This window comes from Hipposideros armiger, unplaced genomic scaffold (assembly GCF_001890085.2).
Source record: "Hipposideros armiger isolate ML-2016 unplaced genomic scaffold, ASM189008v1 scaffold_18, whole genome shotgun sequence".
Classification (NCBI taxonomy): Eukaryota; Metazoa; Chordata; class Mammalia; order Chiroptera; family Hipposideridae; genus Hipposideros; species Hipposideros armiger.
In genome coordinates, this window is record NW_017731368.1 from 866,494 (window position 1) to 883,213 (window position 16,720).

The 16,720-nt window shown below is 42.4% G+C and overlaps 1 protein-coding gene across 6 annotated transcripts in view; it reads right to left on the reverse strand.

The window, feature by feature from the left end:
- Positions 1-5,951: 5,951 nt before the first annotated feature.
- Positions 5,952-16,720, reverse strand: part of RBM6 (RNA binding motif protein 6) — an 87,533-nt gene continuing 76,764 nt past the window's right edge. For 4 of the 6 annotated variants that reach the window (XM_019631496.1, XM_019631490.1, XM_019631514.1 and 1 more), the window contains 8 exons: positions 16,616-16,701; positions 15,557-15,703; positions 13,948-14,043; positions 12,517-12,777; positions 10,314-10,388; positions 9,507-9,604; positions 6,912-7,041; positions 5,954-6,197 (listed from right to left, as the gene is read on the reverse strand). In XM_019631496.1, the coding sequence (XP_019487041.1) occupies positions 6,072-6,197; positions 6,912-7,041; positions 9,507-9,604; positions 10,314-10,388; positions 12,517-12,777; positions 13,948-14,043; positions 15,557-15,703; positions 16,616-16,701 (1,019 nt within the window). In that variant the 3' untranslated portion in view covers positions 5,954-6,071. Of the gene's footprint in view, positions 6,198-6,911; positions 7,042-9,506; positions 9,605-10,313; positions 10,389-12,516; positions 12,778-13,947; positions 14,044-15,556; positions 15,704-16,615; positions 16,702-16,720 lie in introns of all 6 variants that reach the window. The other 2 variants (XM_019631505.1, XM_019631480.1) reach the window with 1 other exon arrangement.

Below are 16,720 nucleotides of genomic sequence, written 5' to 3' on the forward strand. Positions count from 1 at the left end.
TTTACTCTGCATAGTAATTCTTTGCCCTTGCTAAAAGTGCCTTAGAGAGTACAGTTTCAATGACATGATGTAAAACATCCGCTTAATCCAGCTTTAGGAGAAGGAACGTTAGTTGATCGCATGCTGAATTATTGGCCGCTAGATTAGGTTATTGGGGTAGATACTTTACAAATATCTATTTTCATCTTAATAACCTATAAGATGGTAATTCAGCCCATTTTGCACGTGAGGAAATTGAGGTTTATGGAAACTAAGAGAATTCTTGAGGGCAGGTCTTCAGAGTATCATTCCATTGATATACTCTAGCCTAAGGCAAGGACTTAGGAAAGTCATTTTTCAGGGTTAATTTAACAGTTATTACTTGGACGTCTAGTAGCATCTCAAAGTTAGCACAGCCAAAACCCAAACTTGTCTCCTTCACAGGCTTCTCCAGCTCATAACCTTGGAGTAATCCATGACTTTTTTTCCTCGAACCCAATCTGTCAGCAAATCCTTGACTCTTACCTTCAAAATATTTCTTTGATCTGACCACTTTGAACTGCAACTGTTGTCCACCTAGTCAAAGCCATCATCACTGTCCCCGTTTTATAGGGACTGTAGGTAACCCAGAGCTAATAGTGGTGGAACTGGGATATGAACTAGTTAAGCTTGATTTCAGGAGTCCATGCCCTCAATCACTAGGATGTAAACTCCAGAAGGGCAGGTACTTTTGTTTGTTTAGTTCACTGCTCTATCCCAGTGCTTCCACTGGTGCCTGGCACATGGTATGCACTCAGTATGTATTTGTTGAGTGAACAAATGAATCCACTACTAAAATTAACATTTGTAACAAGGTATAACATTCGTTGCAGAAAGAAGCAGGAATCCTTGGGTGATTCAGAAAGATGTTTCGGACTGACCAGTGAGAGGTGGTATTCCTATGCATCCATTTAGCATAACTTGCCCCCTGGCATTATTGATAAATGTATTTTTAATGGAACTGAGTTTTCAAGTCACATATACAAATTGAAAAATAGGCCATGACAAAGCAGAGGAAGATATCAGTTATGGAAAATCACACCCATATTACTCTCTTCTAGATAAGAAAACTTTCAAACATGAGTGGAAGGATGTCAGTGAGGAAATTAATTCAAATAAAAAATCTTTTCCCTGGAAGCATCTTCAAACATGTTCTAACTATGGCTATCCTTCTACATCAAGGACATTAAGTGACTGACACTGGAAACTCTTTGGGTACTTCAACATGGCAATAGATGGAAAGGTAGAAATCTCTGGATTTTGGAACAGGTAACTTATTGGGTTGTCGGAAAAGTCATGACGTATTTTGTCTATGTTTTTCAAAGGTCACTTATTTATATAAAGAACAAAGATCAATCAATGATATATTACCTGTTTTGTTCGATAACCTTTTGCCATCTTTCAGTGCGCTTCATAATTCCTTGTTCATAGATGGACCTGTCTTTATCGGCAAAAAACTGAACAAGGTGCTGATTTACAGCCTCATCTGAATTGAATGTTATGCCATGCAAGTTTGTTTTTTGTTTTTTTTTAAGCTGAGCCATCTTGCCACCTGTTGGTAGCTCAGTGGCTGCTTAGCTCGGGCCGGGAATCAAACCGCTGTTGCTCAGAGCTCAAACTCTTGAGTGAGCTCTTGCAAGGAGTTTTGAAGAGCGCGAAACAAGTGGAAGTCTGACGGCACAAGGTCAGGCAAATATGGTGGGTGTGGCAACACATCCCATCCAAGCTCCAATAATTTTTGATGGGTCATCAGACTTGTGTGTGGTCTCATGTTTTCACGATGGAACACAACTCCTTTACAATTAACAAGCTCTGGACGTTTCTGGATGATGGATTTGTTCAAACTGTCCAGTTGCCGACAGTACACACTCTTATTGTTTGGTTCCTTGGTAAGAGCTTGAAAAACACATCTTCAAAATCCCACCACACTGAGAGCATAACCTTCCTCTGATGTTTGCTTTCGATGTCGTTTGAGGCAAATCATCACGTCGGGACCAAGACCGTTTGTGCACCACATTGTTGTAAACAATCCACTTCTCATCACCAGTTATCAGTCACTTCAAAATAGGATCGTTTTCCTCATGTTTAATGAGCATATTGCAGATGTTTATATGCACTGTCAAATGAACCTCTTTGAGTTCATGCAGAACCCAAATATCGAGCTTGCTTAGTATTCCAGCTTCTTCAGGTGGTCATGAACGCTTGAATGATGGATGTTCAGTGTTTCTGCAATCTCTCGTGTTGTGTAACGTGGGTTTGACTCAATCAATGCCTTTATTTTGTCGTCATCAACCTTGGTGCACCTCCCTGACTGAGGAGCGTTGTTGAGGTCAAAATCACCAGCACGAAATTTCATGAACCATTGTTGGCATTGACGTTCTTGTAGAGTATTGTCACTGTAAACTTTATGCAACTTTTCACAAGCTTGATGTGTGTTCTTCCCTTTAGGGAAGTAAAACAGTAAAATACGGCAAAAACACAGTTTGGTCTTCCATTTTCAACTTGTAAAATCTCCAAAACTCAACCAAATCGCTCAATTTTTTATTTTTTAGAATGAAGCTAGAACTGTCAGCTGTCAAATGACATAGCAATAACATAGATACAAATGACTCTAGTACTTCCAAAAATAAACTAGCGCCATCTGTCGCAAGCATGTGTCATGGCTTTTCTGACAACCCAACATCTCTGTTCTCTCCATTTCTGCAACTCCCCTATCTACCTATCTACCTAAGTTCGTTTGGCTGCTATAACAAAACACCAGACTGGGTAGCTTATAAACAGAAATTTCTCAGTTCTGGAAGCTGTGAAATTCAAGATCAAGGTGCCAGCATGGTTGGAAGAGGGCACTCTTTCAGGTTGCAGATTTCTCATTGTTTCTTCAAATGGTGGAAGGTCTATGGAGCTGTGGGATCTCTTTTGTAAGAGTACTAATCCTATTTATGACAGCTCCATCCTTATGACCGAATCACTTCCCAAAGGCCTCACCTAACAGCATCACCTTTGGGGGCTAGGATTTCCACAATTTGGGGAGAGGGGGACACAAACATTCAGACCATAGCAATATACTTGTATATATACACACACACAGTATATACAGAGGGTGCCAAGAAAATGTATACACATTTTAAGGGAAAAACTATATTAAAATTGTAATACTAATATATACTGATAACAAAAGATGAATACAAGTCATGTGTATACATACATCTTTTTCATATGCATATCTGCATGTGTATAAGTGTGTGTGACAATATTCCAACTTATGGGGGGAGTATATATATGTAAAACTTTTATCATCAGAAAAAAGCAAATGTTTGCAATCCACAGAAGGCACTCAAATATTTAATTAAATGTAAAAATTAAACAGATGGGGTCATTGCAACCCTGCAACTCTGCAAAGGATGATGCAGGTGCCAAGAGTCCAGAACCTGTGAGATTTAATGGCCATTAGCAGTTAATTGCCTTCTTCCGGAACAAAGCAGTTCAACAAGCATTTCTGAGAATTCCTTTGGTGTTGCTAGGCTGGGCTCCACACTGGCCACAAAAGCTGGATGGCTGGTCGTAAATGGTATAAAATCATTCTTGAAGGAGGTGCCTAGAAAAAAAGATGGTTTCCATTCAGAGGCTGCTGACCATCTTTGTAGACATTGCCCTGTTGAGCTCCAGAACTGTGCCCCCAAAGGCCTGTTTGGCACCTGATGTGGGTCTGGAAAAGTTTAAATCCCTAGCTAAGTAAGGAAAACCAACAGAGTGAGTTGTTTTTTGTTTTAAATAAAGCCACGTGTGTTCAATATAGACTAAAAGATAATCTAAGATTGACGTTCCTACTTCTCTGATGAAAAAAAAACCAACAACAAAACCTCTCTTAATGAAATAAGTATCTTAGGTCTCTCCCCTGCTCCCTTAATTTTCTACCACTTGGCAAAAGAAAAAAACAGTTCACATGTTTTGATCCCAGGCTGGAAACTACTGCCCTAGAATATAAAGTAAAAAAGATTTATGTGAAAACTCTTGCCAATATCAAGAACTAAAATAATTCCTTTTGTCAAGATAGGCTTTGATGAACTGAAAGATGCAATCAAAATTTAATTCAACAAGTATTTTGTATAGACCTATAAGCTCAGCATTATTCACTCATTTATTGACTGCCTACAGTGTTAGGTCCTGTGCCAGGTGCTAGGCATATAATAGTGAAGAAAATTAGCCAAGATCCCTGCCCTTATGCAGCAGCGGGCAATCTGATCAAAGGCCTCAGGGAACTTCCCAGGGACATCATAAGGTGACACATTTTCCACACCCATTTCTATTTTCATCAGTCCCCTAAGTACTGCTTTCAAAAGAAATTAAATACTTCAGACCTTATTTCCAACAACAAAATCTCCATTAAAGTGGCAAAATAAAACTAGAAAACAAAACTAGGCAATAGCCTGAACCAGTCTCTGAGGTCTTCGGTCTTCAGGAAAAGACGCTGCTGCACCAAATGACAATCAAGTCCATGTTTGACCATCCTAATAGCTTGCTGTGCTCCTCTCTCAAGGCATTCATCATGTCAATAATTGCTCCATGTCCATCTTCCTCAGTGGACTGAGCCCCATGAGCACAGAGACCCGTATCGGTCTTGCTATGAGCCCCAGGAACAAGTAGAGCAACCTCTCAAAACATGCATAGAGTGACCACTTAACCTGATGGTGCTTCTGCCAGGCAGCCAATAACCTGGGTCAACTAAGAGCCTCCAATAGTGAAGCACTTGATGTGTTCCATGGCTCACTCTAGGCCCAACAGGATGACACAGTTAGAAGGAAAACCTGGTCTTGTCAGCTCAGGACAAACTTGGATCAGCTTCCAAAGTGTTTTGAGACCTACTCAGTGAAGGTCAGACAGAAAGTACCGAGACGCACTAGATGTGCTTGCAGAATATCAGTTAGACCAGAAGAGCTCTTGGAGTGCATGTGTCTGGGGCTGAACGATTCAAACAGGCCACCTTCTGTAATGCTCCATTAGTGGTAGCGAGGCCCGGCACGTGGGGCTCTTGATCCCTAAGCCAATATGCTCCTGATAGTCGTTTTCCCTTTTGGAGGGGTAAAAAGACTTATTAAAGGTTAAGAGAAAGGGATTATTATATCTGGACACAGCATGACAATTTAAATGCACATTTATCATTCCTGTTGCTGGAAATGTTTTGTCCTTGGAGTATGCCCCATCTTCTCTTACATTTCCCACCCCTCACTGACGAACCCCTCCAAAATGCCAATCCCTACCCATCCCTTCTTTTCACAAAGCCCTCCTTGGGTCCTGCCTGATGCATCCAGACTTTGCCCTGAGACGAGGGCGGTTGGCAAACCACAACCTGTAGGCCAAATCTGGCCTGCAACCTGTTTTTGTAAATAAAGTTTTATTGGAACACAGCTATAATCACTTGTTTATATATTACTGCCTATGGCTGCTTTCTCCCTACAACAGGACTGAGTAGTTGCAACAGAGATCATCTGACCTGTAAAGCCTAAGAGATTGACTCTGACTCTTTAGCACTGAGTACCCAGCAGGCACTTAGAAAAAGAGTTTTCACAACTGCCACCCCCTCCAACAATGGGGAAGTCAGAAGAGGGCTTTCAAAGGTCATCAGAGTAATAAACCAATAAATTTTTGGGAATCATTCAGCCTTGGCATCTATTGAAGAAATAGAAACAAACAATGAAATGCAATTTTTACTAATTGAGTAGGAAAATCATTTAAAAAAATCTGACAGTATTCACATAGGCTGGAGTTCAAAGGTCACTGCCATCCCTCAGGCTGACAGCAGGTTGTGCATCTGGGCTCACTGCAGCACTCTGCATTCCGCATCATCTCAAATGGGCCCACATCAAGGCGCTCTCTCCCTTCCACCAAGAGCCTCACCCCCACCCTTTATGGGAGAAAAATTTAACAACCTAAAAAATCACATTGAAAAAAAGTTTATTTAAAAAAGTTCTAGCAGCAAGAACAGTAACAAAACAAAAGGAGAGACGGACAAACAAAACAAGGAGGTTGTGTCCTATGGGACTTGTCTCTATTCTTTAATCGAGTTCTTTATACCGAGCAAACATGACTCTTCGCACAGCGTCTCGGTAAGTCTCATTGGACTGTCTCTTGCTGGTTCTTCCTGGAGCCCCCACATTGGGCCCCTTCATCCGGCCTTCAGTCTGTAAAACAAAGGCAAACAGTGAAGTGAGCTCTATGAATTAAATTAGCCTCAAGGCTGGTCTTTGCCTACAAGCATTTCGGGATCATTATGGAGCAGGATACAGGGAGAATTGTTTTAGATGTTTAATAAACAAACACCCAAGATGAAAGAGGAGGGTGGTGACACCATGATTTCAGGACACAGGATTCAACACCAGAAATATGAGAAGCCAATCTCCTGTAGCTGGCAATTTCAGGGGGTGGGGGGAAGCAGGGGGTGCTAAGCCAACACAAAATGGGCAGTGTTTCCTCCTCACCTTCTCTCTCTCCTCTTTTCTTTCTGAAAACTGAGGGCCAAAGTCCTTCTTGGGAACCAGGATTAACTTCATCTCCTCAAATTTTAGCCATCAATCACCTCTGATGACAATGCTCTCAGAGATGCCTTTGTACTTTTTATTGCTGGTTCCCTGGGTCTTTTCACCAAATGATTCTTTAGTCTCAAACTGCCTAATTTTCTCTCCTCCTCTTCCCACTGCTGACTGAACTGCAAAGGGCCAGCATGCCCAGCTATCACCCTGTAATCGAGACCGATGGGCTCCTCAGCTCTCATGTCCTCAGCCAGCAGTGGAGAAAGCCCAGCTGAAAGGCAGGGACATAGCTCTGGGCCACAGAGTGAGAGGAAGTTAAGTATATTCTAGGCTCCGGGCATCCCAACAAGATAGAAACCATTTCACCTCTTCTGCTGAAGCCAATCCAGGATGGCCATATCCGAGGCCGGCGCCCTTCCTCCAGCCAGTGGCCTGCTGAACACAGCCTCCTTTGCTGCTATTGTCAATACCTTCTTTACCAACAGGTTTCCGATCACTGCAAAAGCAGACATACTTAGACACCATCAATTTCAAAGTGACCCGTTTGTGAGCATAATAAAAACCTGTCTTCTTGATTCAGATTTGCCGCCTCTTATGTATATTAAATGATATCTCTCAGTGCTTGCTATCTATGCAACAGGTTCTGCCCTGGGGATACAGAGATGACCAAGACCTGACCCTGTTCAAGTGGGAGGATGTGAGAAGGATAATATGTTAACAAATGCTTACAGCACATTGAAGAGCTCAGCTGTGGATGTGGCACCAGGAGATACCTGCTGTGGAAATACAGCAGAGGGAACACAAACTCTGAAGGGGCATCACCCAAAATGACAGGAATTCCAAGAGGGTATATCTGAACCGGGTTTTGACAAATGAGGAGTTTGTGAGCTAGAAAAAAAATCATGAGAGGAAAAGAAGGCACAAGCAAGGAGAAGTGAAAGAATCCGAAGAGGTTGTGGTAGGAATTAACAAAAGGCGGCTTGGGCCAGATTGAAAATACTTGAACATCATGCTAAATCATGACTCTGGACTTCACCCTTCAGGCAAAACAAAACAACAAACCAAAACAAACCCTGAAACCCAGGCCTCTCTCTAGAGAAGGTCTACCTCTCCAAAAGGACAAGGTTTAGGAGATTTCTGTTTACAAAGGTCATTTTGGTGGTAGATAGAGAATGGACAGAAGATGGAAGAGCAAAGATTGAGATTAAGGAATCCAGTTGTAGGTGAGCTAGAAAGGGGGGCACGGCTTACTTAAGGATGTGGCCACTAACAATACAGGGGATAAAGGAGGAAGACCGGGTCACACCAGATAGGCCATGATGCAGTGGTGTTATCACTCTGAAATAGGAATACAGTAGGTTTAGCAGGACTGGACTATAATCTGGAATATAAAATAATCTTGAGTCATTGTTTAGTGTGAGAAGCCCAAGAGGTGTCCAAGAGGACATGCCCAGGTGGTAAATGGAAATAATGATTTCAAGCTCAGAAAACAGAACTGATTAGGATGGAGCCACAGAACTTGTGAACCTATTAGTGGTGACTGAGGCTTTCGGTACCTTAGATAGTCCAGGTCAAGAGGGTGGAGCAAGAATAAAGGAGCACTGAGGGCAGAGTTCTGGAGAATATCAGGAATTACCCAGAAAAGGAAGAGGAGCAGGAAAGAAGCCTACAAGGAGGAGAGCCAGTAGACTGTGGTGTGAAGGACACGGAGGAGAGAGGGCGGTCTCCTTCTGCACCAAACCCACATGACTCAGGCGTAAGGTCCTCCTTCCTCGTGGCTGACTCCTGCACCTTGCCCTAGTCCACAGAGAATGACCCAATGGGATGTTACATTGACTAAGTGGTCTCACCTTAACACTTCTTAAAAATGCAAATAGAACAGACTAGAATAAAAAATATCAGTTTATTGCACACAGTAAGGAAGTATTTTTCATGAAGATTTCAGTTACACACATACACGATTACAAAGCCATGATTCAAAAATAATCTCTTATTGTGAGCTGTGAGCAAATAAGTTGAAATGCCAGAGCCCAGCCCCATCTGGCCTCCTCAGGGGCCTTTTTCCAACCATCATCTCCCTCTTCCCCACAGACATGAACTACCCTGCTTCTAGTTCTTTCACTTACCAACATATAGAAGTCTAACAAGATCAATACCTTGCTCATAAACATTTTATAAGCTCCCACTGCCCTAAGACAACGTCTTAGCATGGCATTCAAGGAGTCTGACTTTCATGAGCTGGCCCCTCATCTGTCACTCAGCCCCGCACTCCTAGTGTTAAGCCCCATCCAGCTTAGAACTTCCCAAATGCCCTACGGCCACTTTCTTTCATCCATGGTGTATTCAGTTCCCTCCAACTGAAATGCACTCTTCTCCACTGGGTTTCTGTGTCTGTCCTTTGAGACAGAGCCATCTAAGCCTTCCTAATTGTGTGTTCAGACAGTCAAAGATAATACATCTGTCCACCAGGGTACTCCTTACACTTTGTGCAGCATCTGTACACAGTGAGTGATCAACAAACTCCATCTCTGGGCTCACGACGTGGGGACTATCTCACTGGAAACAAGCACAGGAAGCTAGGGATCAAATATCTCTACCAGAAGCCAGCCACTTATTCAGCACCTACATGTAACGATGAAGAAGTTTCTCTAGAGAAAAAGCCCAAGAGTGTGACATGCTTATCGTGCCCATAAGAAGGTACAGCATGAGTGACAGGAGAGAAAGGGTTTCCAACCATGGCTACTCCAACCCTGGCTTTGAGCAGCTAAGCAGCCTGCCAAGCTTCCAGGCAAACATACATACTCCCTGTATAAAGGCAGGTGGTCAAAGGCTGGCGTGAACCTCGTGCTCAAGGAGTTAAGATAGAACCTGCTTATGATAACCTCACCTCCTTGAGGCAGAAAACAGCAGCACAGTTGGAGAAAGAGATGGCCTAGTCTGAGTCAAGAGTTCTGGGCTTACCTGTCAGTTTCCCTGGAGTATTTAATTCGTTTCCTTTCTGGAGAGTCCAAAGATTGGAGCTTCTCTCTGCGTTCATTTCCTCTTTCTTTAAACCGTCCCTGTTGGTAAGCAGAACAGATCTGAGATTTCCATCTGAGGGCCAGAGGAGGGGGGAAGCTCTACTTTGTTCCTGATATTTCTTCTAATGTGAAATGAGTTCAACTGGAAACTCCTGGAATCACTTGCGCCTTCACACTCCTCTTGAAAAAGCAGTGGCTTCTCCGACTGGTCAATTTGGGAAGAAGCTGGTAAGTTTGGCTCAGCTGTCTGTTCCTCTTCCAGGAGAAGAGATCTCCAACAGGCCTCCACAGGCAGATTCCTAACCTTCGCATAAGACCTGCCCTGGGCTGGTGAAGCCTGAGGCTAGGTAGGTGATCTGCCTAATTGTGTGGCCTACGTGGCAAGTCTATTTGGCTCTCACAGGAAGTTACTTCCTTTAACAGCCTTTAAGTAGTAAAAGATGTTATTTCAGCATCCCTATCTAACACTCCTTCGTTGATTTTAAAAGCTGGGCAGGAAAGATGAGTGCTATTTATTTGATCTACCCGGAGACCCTTAGCACCACCTTTTAAAAAAGTATCAACTTTATTAAGGTCTAACTTATAAACAATATAATGCACCTGTTTTAATGTCATTTGATGAGTTTTGAGAAACGTACACACTATCTTTTATAGGGCCCGCTTCGTTCTCTGTCTTCAGCACAGCCTACAAATTCTACACTAGAAAGCAGAGCTGGGGTCCTGGCAGCAACAGGTCCCCAAAGCTTACCTCCCGTTCTCTCCTCTCCAGATAGGCCAGCTCCTGCTCAGACTGTTTTATCTTCCGGTGGATTTCCAGGTTTTGCTGAAAAGAGAAGGAGTTCTATGAATATACCGTATTTTTCAAGTATAATGTACTCCCGTGTATAACGCGCACCCACGTTTTTGGCAAACTTTCAGAGGGAAAAATCTTTCGTTTTAATTCAAAATTTTATTTGTTTACATTTAGGTACTTGTTTTTTGCATTATAAAGGAATTTTAGCATTTTTTTAACATACTATGGTACAAGAAATTTTACGTAACAAATAATTACAAAACACAAGCACAGATACAAGGTACAAGAAATTTTATGTACTGGTAACAAATTTACGATATTTATGCATCACAGAAGGCCAAGAACTCTGTCATTGCAAGTTCCTCGTAGGTTCAACAAAACTGATGATTGTATTCCAGTGTATTATTTTGATATGGATATCATTATTGATTTCTAGAGTTAACACTTTTAACCCATAAGCATAAATAGAAAAATTAAAAACATTTATATAGATACAGAATTAATACTACCCAGGTATAATGTGCATCCTTATTTTTCCCTCACAAATTTGGGCAAAAAAGTGTGCATTATAACACGGCAAAATACAGCAGGTCTCATAAAAATGGTCCTAGAAACGCCTCCAGGCCTTTCCCCACAGTTGCTTCAGGACAGTAGCTCCTTCCACTGACTAACTCTCCTAAGTGATCCTAAGACCCAGCAAGCAACAGTCCCTAATGGGTCTTACTTTATTTAGGCTTAGCAATGGGAACCCAGGTTCTAATGCTGGTTTGTCACACAGATTAGTTATGCGGTATGGCCCAAGGGAACTGTATTCTACTTCTATCCAAAATGTAAAAGACACAAATTTGATTTATATCTCTTTACCTAAGGTAAAAATTATGGGAAAGGAGAATCTGAGCGCACCAGTGAAGTAAGCCAAATGTCTACATGCTCGGCCTACCCCCTCCCCCCCCTCTTTGGACACTATTCACGCTTTCAAGCCCCCAGAGAAACATGAAAGGGAACCCAAAAGTTTTGAAAGAACAGGCTGCTCTGAGGGTCCCATACTCTTTCCGCACAGCCCCACTCCACAATGCCCTCAGGCCTATGTAAGAAACAAGGTGGCCAGAGCAGCTCTTGCACAGAGGGTGGAGTCTCGGTCCCAGCACCACAAGGAAAGGAAAGGGGCTAGTCTGCTTTCCAGGGCTCCTGAGCCAGTCCAGTAGGTGGATCTACCAGACCTCTAGTTCCTCTTTCCTGACAACTACTTTTTATCTCTTTTAACATTCATTAGCATTTTAACAGAGCTGAAATTCAAATGTGTCAGTCTGATGACTCAGGATTTCAAAAGATGAAAGGGATTTAGGAGGTAGTCTTTTGTAGGGATTGTCAGAAGGAGCTTCTCAGAATCCTAGCAGCTTTGCAGAGCCTACAAAGTGCTGGGAGAAGTGCTGTAGCTTCTCAGCTTTTAGCCATGTAAGACTGGGTTTTTGTACTGAGAGAAAATTGAAAGCCAATCCCCTTACCTGCTCTTGCAGCATCTGCTAGAGAAGGAGTGTGAAATAAATCACTCTAGAACATGAGGCCACCTAGGGGCTTTATTTGTCCAGAATCTGGCTCTTTGGCCAGTACATACAACTGGGAAGACTGCAGGGTAGGGCCGATGTATGTCAATTTAACACCCCAAGAATAGCTGCTGTGCCATGACTTATATTAACTTACTATATGAAGAGATGGCAGAATGTGACCCACCTTTGGGGAAAACTGGCAGAGCAAGATGAAACCAGGTGACGCTACCATGTATGAAAGGAGAGAAGGGGCTAATATGAGGTGCAATTGTGAGGTTAGTGACAGAGCTAAGACGAGACACCCAGCAAATGAGTTTCCTAGTCCACGACTCCTTCTCCTCTTGTGGAGCCATGGTTGGTGCCTCAGCTACACTGCTCGCTTTGGGATCTACAAACTGGAGCTTTTTGAAGGTGGGCACAGCTTTCATACATAGCAACTCATGAACAAAAAGGTGGAGGAACAATTCATTCTTGAATTGGACTGATTTAATTATGGGAAATGGGGATGAAACAGGCTGAGGAAGGATGGCATCAGCTTTTTTATTCCCTGAAATGCTCGTTGATGGTTAACAGTCAAAAGTTTGAAAGGTTGGAGCCCCTTCCCCTAATACCTTGTGCAGGTCTGAGAGCTGCTGGTGCTTGATCAGAACTTCTTTATTGGGAAACTGCCTTCTGCAGAGCAGACAAGCCAGTTTATTCCAGTCAGTGAGTTTGTCTTCTTCGTTTTCCTTCTTGGTCAGCTCCTCCCGCTGCTGGGGCTGCGCAGTGCGGGGCTGTGGAGGAGGGGGCTGCTCCTCCTCCTCTTCCTCCTCATAGTCACTGTCTCCTCCATATTCACCCAGGAGGCCGATCAGTGGGTTTACCACCTTAGGCTGGAAGGAGAAGGCCAGGCATTAACACCAAACTCAACTTATATTTGGGGGTATGTTTTCTGGATATTCTGATACGGGCATCTCGTTTCATCTTTTAGTTTGAATATTGAACTGGGTCCAAAATATGCCCAATGACCACACTGTTCATTTCCCGGATGGAGGCAACATGGTTAGAGCTTGACTTTTCACCTTGCTCACTGAGATAAGCCAGAAAAATTCCCTTGAAAGTGACTCTAGCAGCAGAATGGTGAAGAGAAGGGAGAAGGGGGAACTGACTTAGGACATAGGAAAAGTTACGAAGTTACAAGTTACAAAGAGGAAGGGACAGCAACCATCTCCAAGTCACTGCAACCATGGAGAAAAGTAAAGATAAATTTTAAGGCTATAGTAACCCCCTGAGCAAAAGGGGGTTATAGGAAGTGGACTAAAAGCAGGTGAAGGATAAGCACTCAGGTAGACAGATCCAGCTCCTGAGTAAGGGAAAGGCAGAGGCATGGTTAGGATGGATGTGTTACATTGACCTGAATTAATAACGTGGAGCAGGCAGAGTATTTATCAGCTTATAGAAACTGTTACACAATGATGCATGGTCATTGGCTGATGATCAATTAAAATAAAAAAATAAAGCATGGTTGTTACTGTTATACACTGATATTTAATCAGAATCACTTGTGATTAGATTGAGACTATCACTTGAAGGCATCTAAAAAAATGGGTACCAATGTTAGCACTGCTCACTCTGGCCAGGAACTCCACATCTAAGAGATTCTTACGCAGTGCCAAAAGACAAGAAACATCAGGGCCAGGAAAATGGGCTTCTTTGGCTATTTATTGGGTTGTTGGAAAAGTCATGATGCATTTTTGCAATGAAAAATATAGAAAAATATGTCATGACTTTTCCGACAACCCAATAGAAGAGAAGAATTAACAAGACCAAGATTGTAACTGAAAAAAGGCCAGGCATTCCCTGGTCTGGTGGGAATGCCACAGGGTAGAGGGAAGGAGGACAGATAGCTGTCTCGGATTCTCCAGTTATATCCCTGTTAGCAGACAGGAAAAGGGTCCTTGTTTGTGAGACACAGAGAGCTAAAGAACCAGCACCAGCCTTTGCACTTCCTTTCCCATTTGGATCCAGCCCCAGCCCTCCCCAGGGCAGCAGCTTAGCCTTACAGGTGGAGGACTCTCTTCCTTCTTCACAGTGGGAGGCAGGGGCTTCTTAAAGACATCTTCTGGGGGTGCTGTCCCCTCAGTGGTGTTTTCCTGAAACTGATCAAACCCAAGGTAATACTTATATGATACTCATAAAAATTAGGTTAAGAGTTAACCCTGTTGAAATTAGTCTGATTGTCCAAAACTCCTGTGGACGAAAAAAGGGATTCTATGGATATAACCTCATGGGGTGATCTGATTATAAATTCCTAACTAGGCAGGTCATGGTGGGTAGTCACGCCCCAGGCATGCAACTTCTTCAGAGAAAGGTTTTAAGCCAGCCCAGGCCATTATTCTTGTGCATCTAGGTTAACACATCTTTGAAATGCCGGAAGTAACACCCCTCTAAAGGGATATTAACTCTCAAGAAAGCACATAATCTTGTTAATTATCCTGTAATCCAACCCCTGCAGTGCTTTCCCCCCATCTCCAGATAATCTTCTTTAATCTTCCTTAGTTCCCTCTTTAATTTCAAATACAAAAAAGAAGCTGCAAAGCTGTCATTCTCTGGAGCACTGGAGATGTTATTCCCTGGCATGTTGTAAGTTTGGCTCAAATAAACTCTTGTAAAAATTCTCTACAGGTTTGGATGTCCTTACATTGACATTCCTAATTTGTGAAATATCTGCAGTGTTGCTATGATTTCAAAAATAAAAAACCTTTAAACACGTAACATTTAGTATATATTGAGTGATTACTAAGTCAGGAACCAGATGAGACATTTATATGCATTATCTTCGGCTTTTACTAGAATTCTCCTAGATGGGCATTAATATCCTCATTCTAGAAATGACTGGGAATACGGTTAGAAAAAAATAAATAGTGAAAGAAGAATCCAAATATTAAGCGAATGTGACTCTAAAGTCTAAGTTCTCAGCCTCTCTTTCTCTCTAAAGAAGTATCAGTATTAGATAGAAAAAAAAAGACAAGTTATAAATTGAACTGAAAGCATTCATCCATTTTCACTACCGTATAATTGGTGTCAAGGTAAGTCAATATAATTCTTTGGAAAACAATTGGATTTTATGTCAAGAGATGTAAAAATATTCATCAGCTTTGATTTTGAAATTTTATCCTAAGGAAATAATTTTAAAAAAGAAATAAAATGCTGTATATTATGACAACATAAGATTAGGAAGAAGAGACAAACAATGCAGGAATGATGAAGAAAACAAGGGTACACTTTTACTGTGAATTTTTACCAGGCAGGCATTAAAATAATAGTTAAAAAATATTATAGAAATGTGGAAAAAATACTTATGATCAAATATAAAGTGAATAAAGAATATGAAATGGCATCCGCTGCTACAATAACACAGTTCTATGCATAGAGCTGTGCATAGAGAGTCAAACACCAAAAAGAGAAGGCAGGAAAGTGAAACTGGAGCCGTGGTGCTGGGGTTTGGGCTGAGTCACTTGTTTCTACCACCCTCAGGTTTTGCATTTGTAAAAGAGAGTGACCCAAGGCATAGTGACTTCACCCCTCAAACCTGGTCTCTGCCTGCCAAAGATTCCTGTATTTGAACCTGTAATTGAGTGGTGAAAGACAGCAGCTCACAAGTCCTCTCACCCTTGTCACTCCTCGGTCTTTCTTCTCCTTGCCATCTTTTTTAGATGTTTCCTTCTTGCTACTTGACTTTCCTTGGCTGGTGGGCTTCTTTTCCTTGATCTCTTCTTCCTCGGGTGACCCAGGGTCCTGGGGCACATAGACTTCTTGCTGCAATAGAGTAGGAAACAGTTAATCTACAGAATGTTCCACTTCCCAGTAATTCCAGGCCTGAGGAGCATGGTTCCCTTCTGGGGGAAAGAATAGCTCTCTCACCCCCAAGCCTAAGAAAAGACCCTTCAAACAACCTAAAAACACACTCTGGGGGCAGGCCAAGTGGCTCAGTTGGTTAAGAGCCCGAGCTCTGAGCAACAGGGTCGCTGGTTTGATTCCCACATGGGCCAGTGAGCTGTGCCCGAGCTGAGCTGCCAACAGGTGGCAGGATGGCTCAGCTGGTGAGAGCACGTGCTCCTAACAACAGGTTGCTGGTTTGACTCCCTCACAGGAACTAAGATTGAACACGGCACCTTGAGCTGAGTGGCCACGAGCTGCTGATGGGCAGCCTGATGGCGACTGGACTTGGCGCTGAGCTAGCTCTGCCCTCCACAACTAAGACTGAAGGACAACAACTTGGCTGTTCCCCTTCCCCAATTCCCCAATAAAAAAAAATCTTTAAAAAAAATTAAAATAAAATAAATAAACAAATAAATAAAAACCCACTGCAGGGCCAGGGCACAGTCAGACCAGTCACTGTCCCTTTTTCCGAGAGCAGCACTGTTCTTAATGCCACAAGGCATTGATTTTCCACACAGGCAACAGTTAATATAAAAGTCATCATCTTTAAAATCCAACTGAATAAATACAACTCAATATAAGATCTGGACTTTTTAAAATACCAGATTAGACCTGAGGTATAGTAGCTGCCTGGAATGAAGAAATATTCAGTTTCCATCAATTTAAACTTTTCCACTTTTCATGTAATGAGCAACCAAAGAATTCAGGGGATAAAATGTTCAAAGTAACAAAGTATAGATTCTCTTCTCAGAAGAATCACTGACAAGGTAAATAAAGTAAAAAACTCACCTGGGTGTTGGGGTCATAATAGGTTCCTGCCAAGGGGTCATAATAGTAGCCAGTAGCAGAATCATATATGTAGCAGTCAGATGATGCTAGAGGGGATAAAATCAG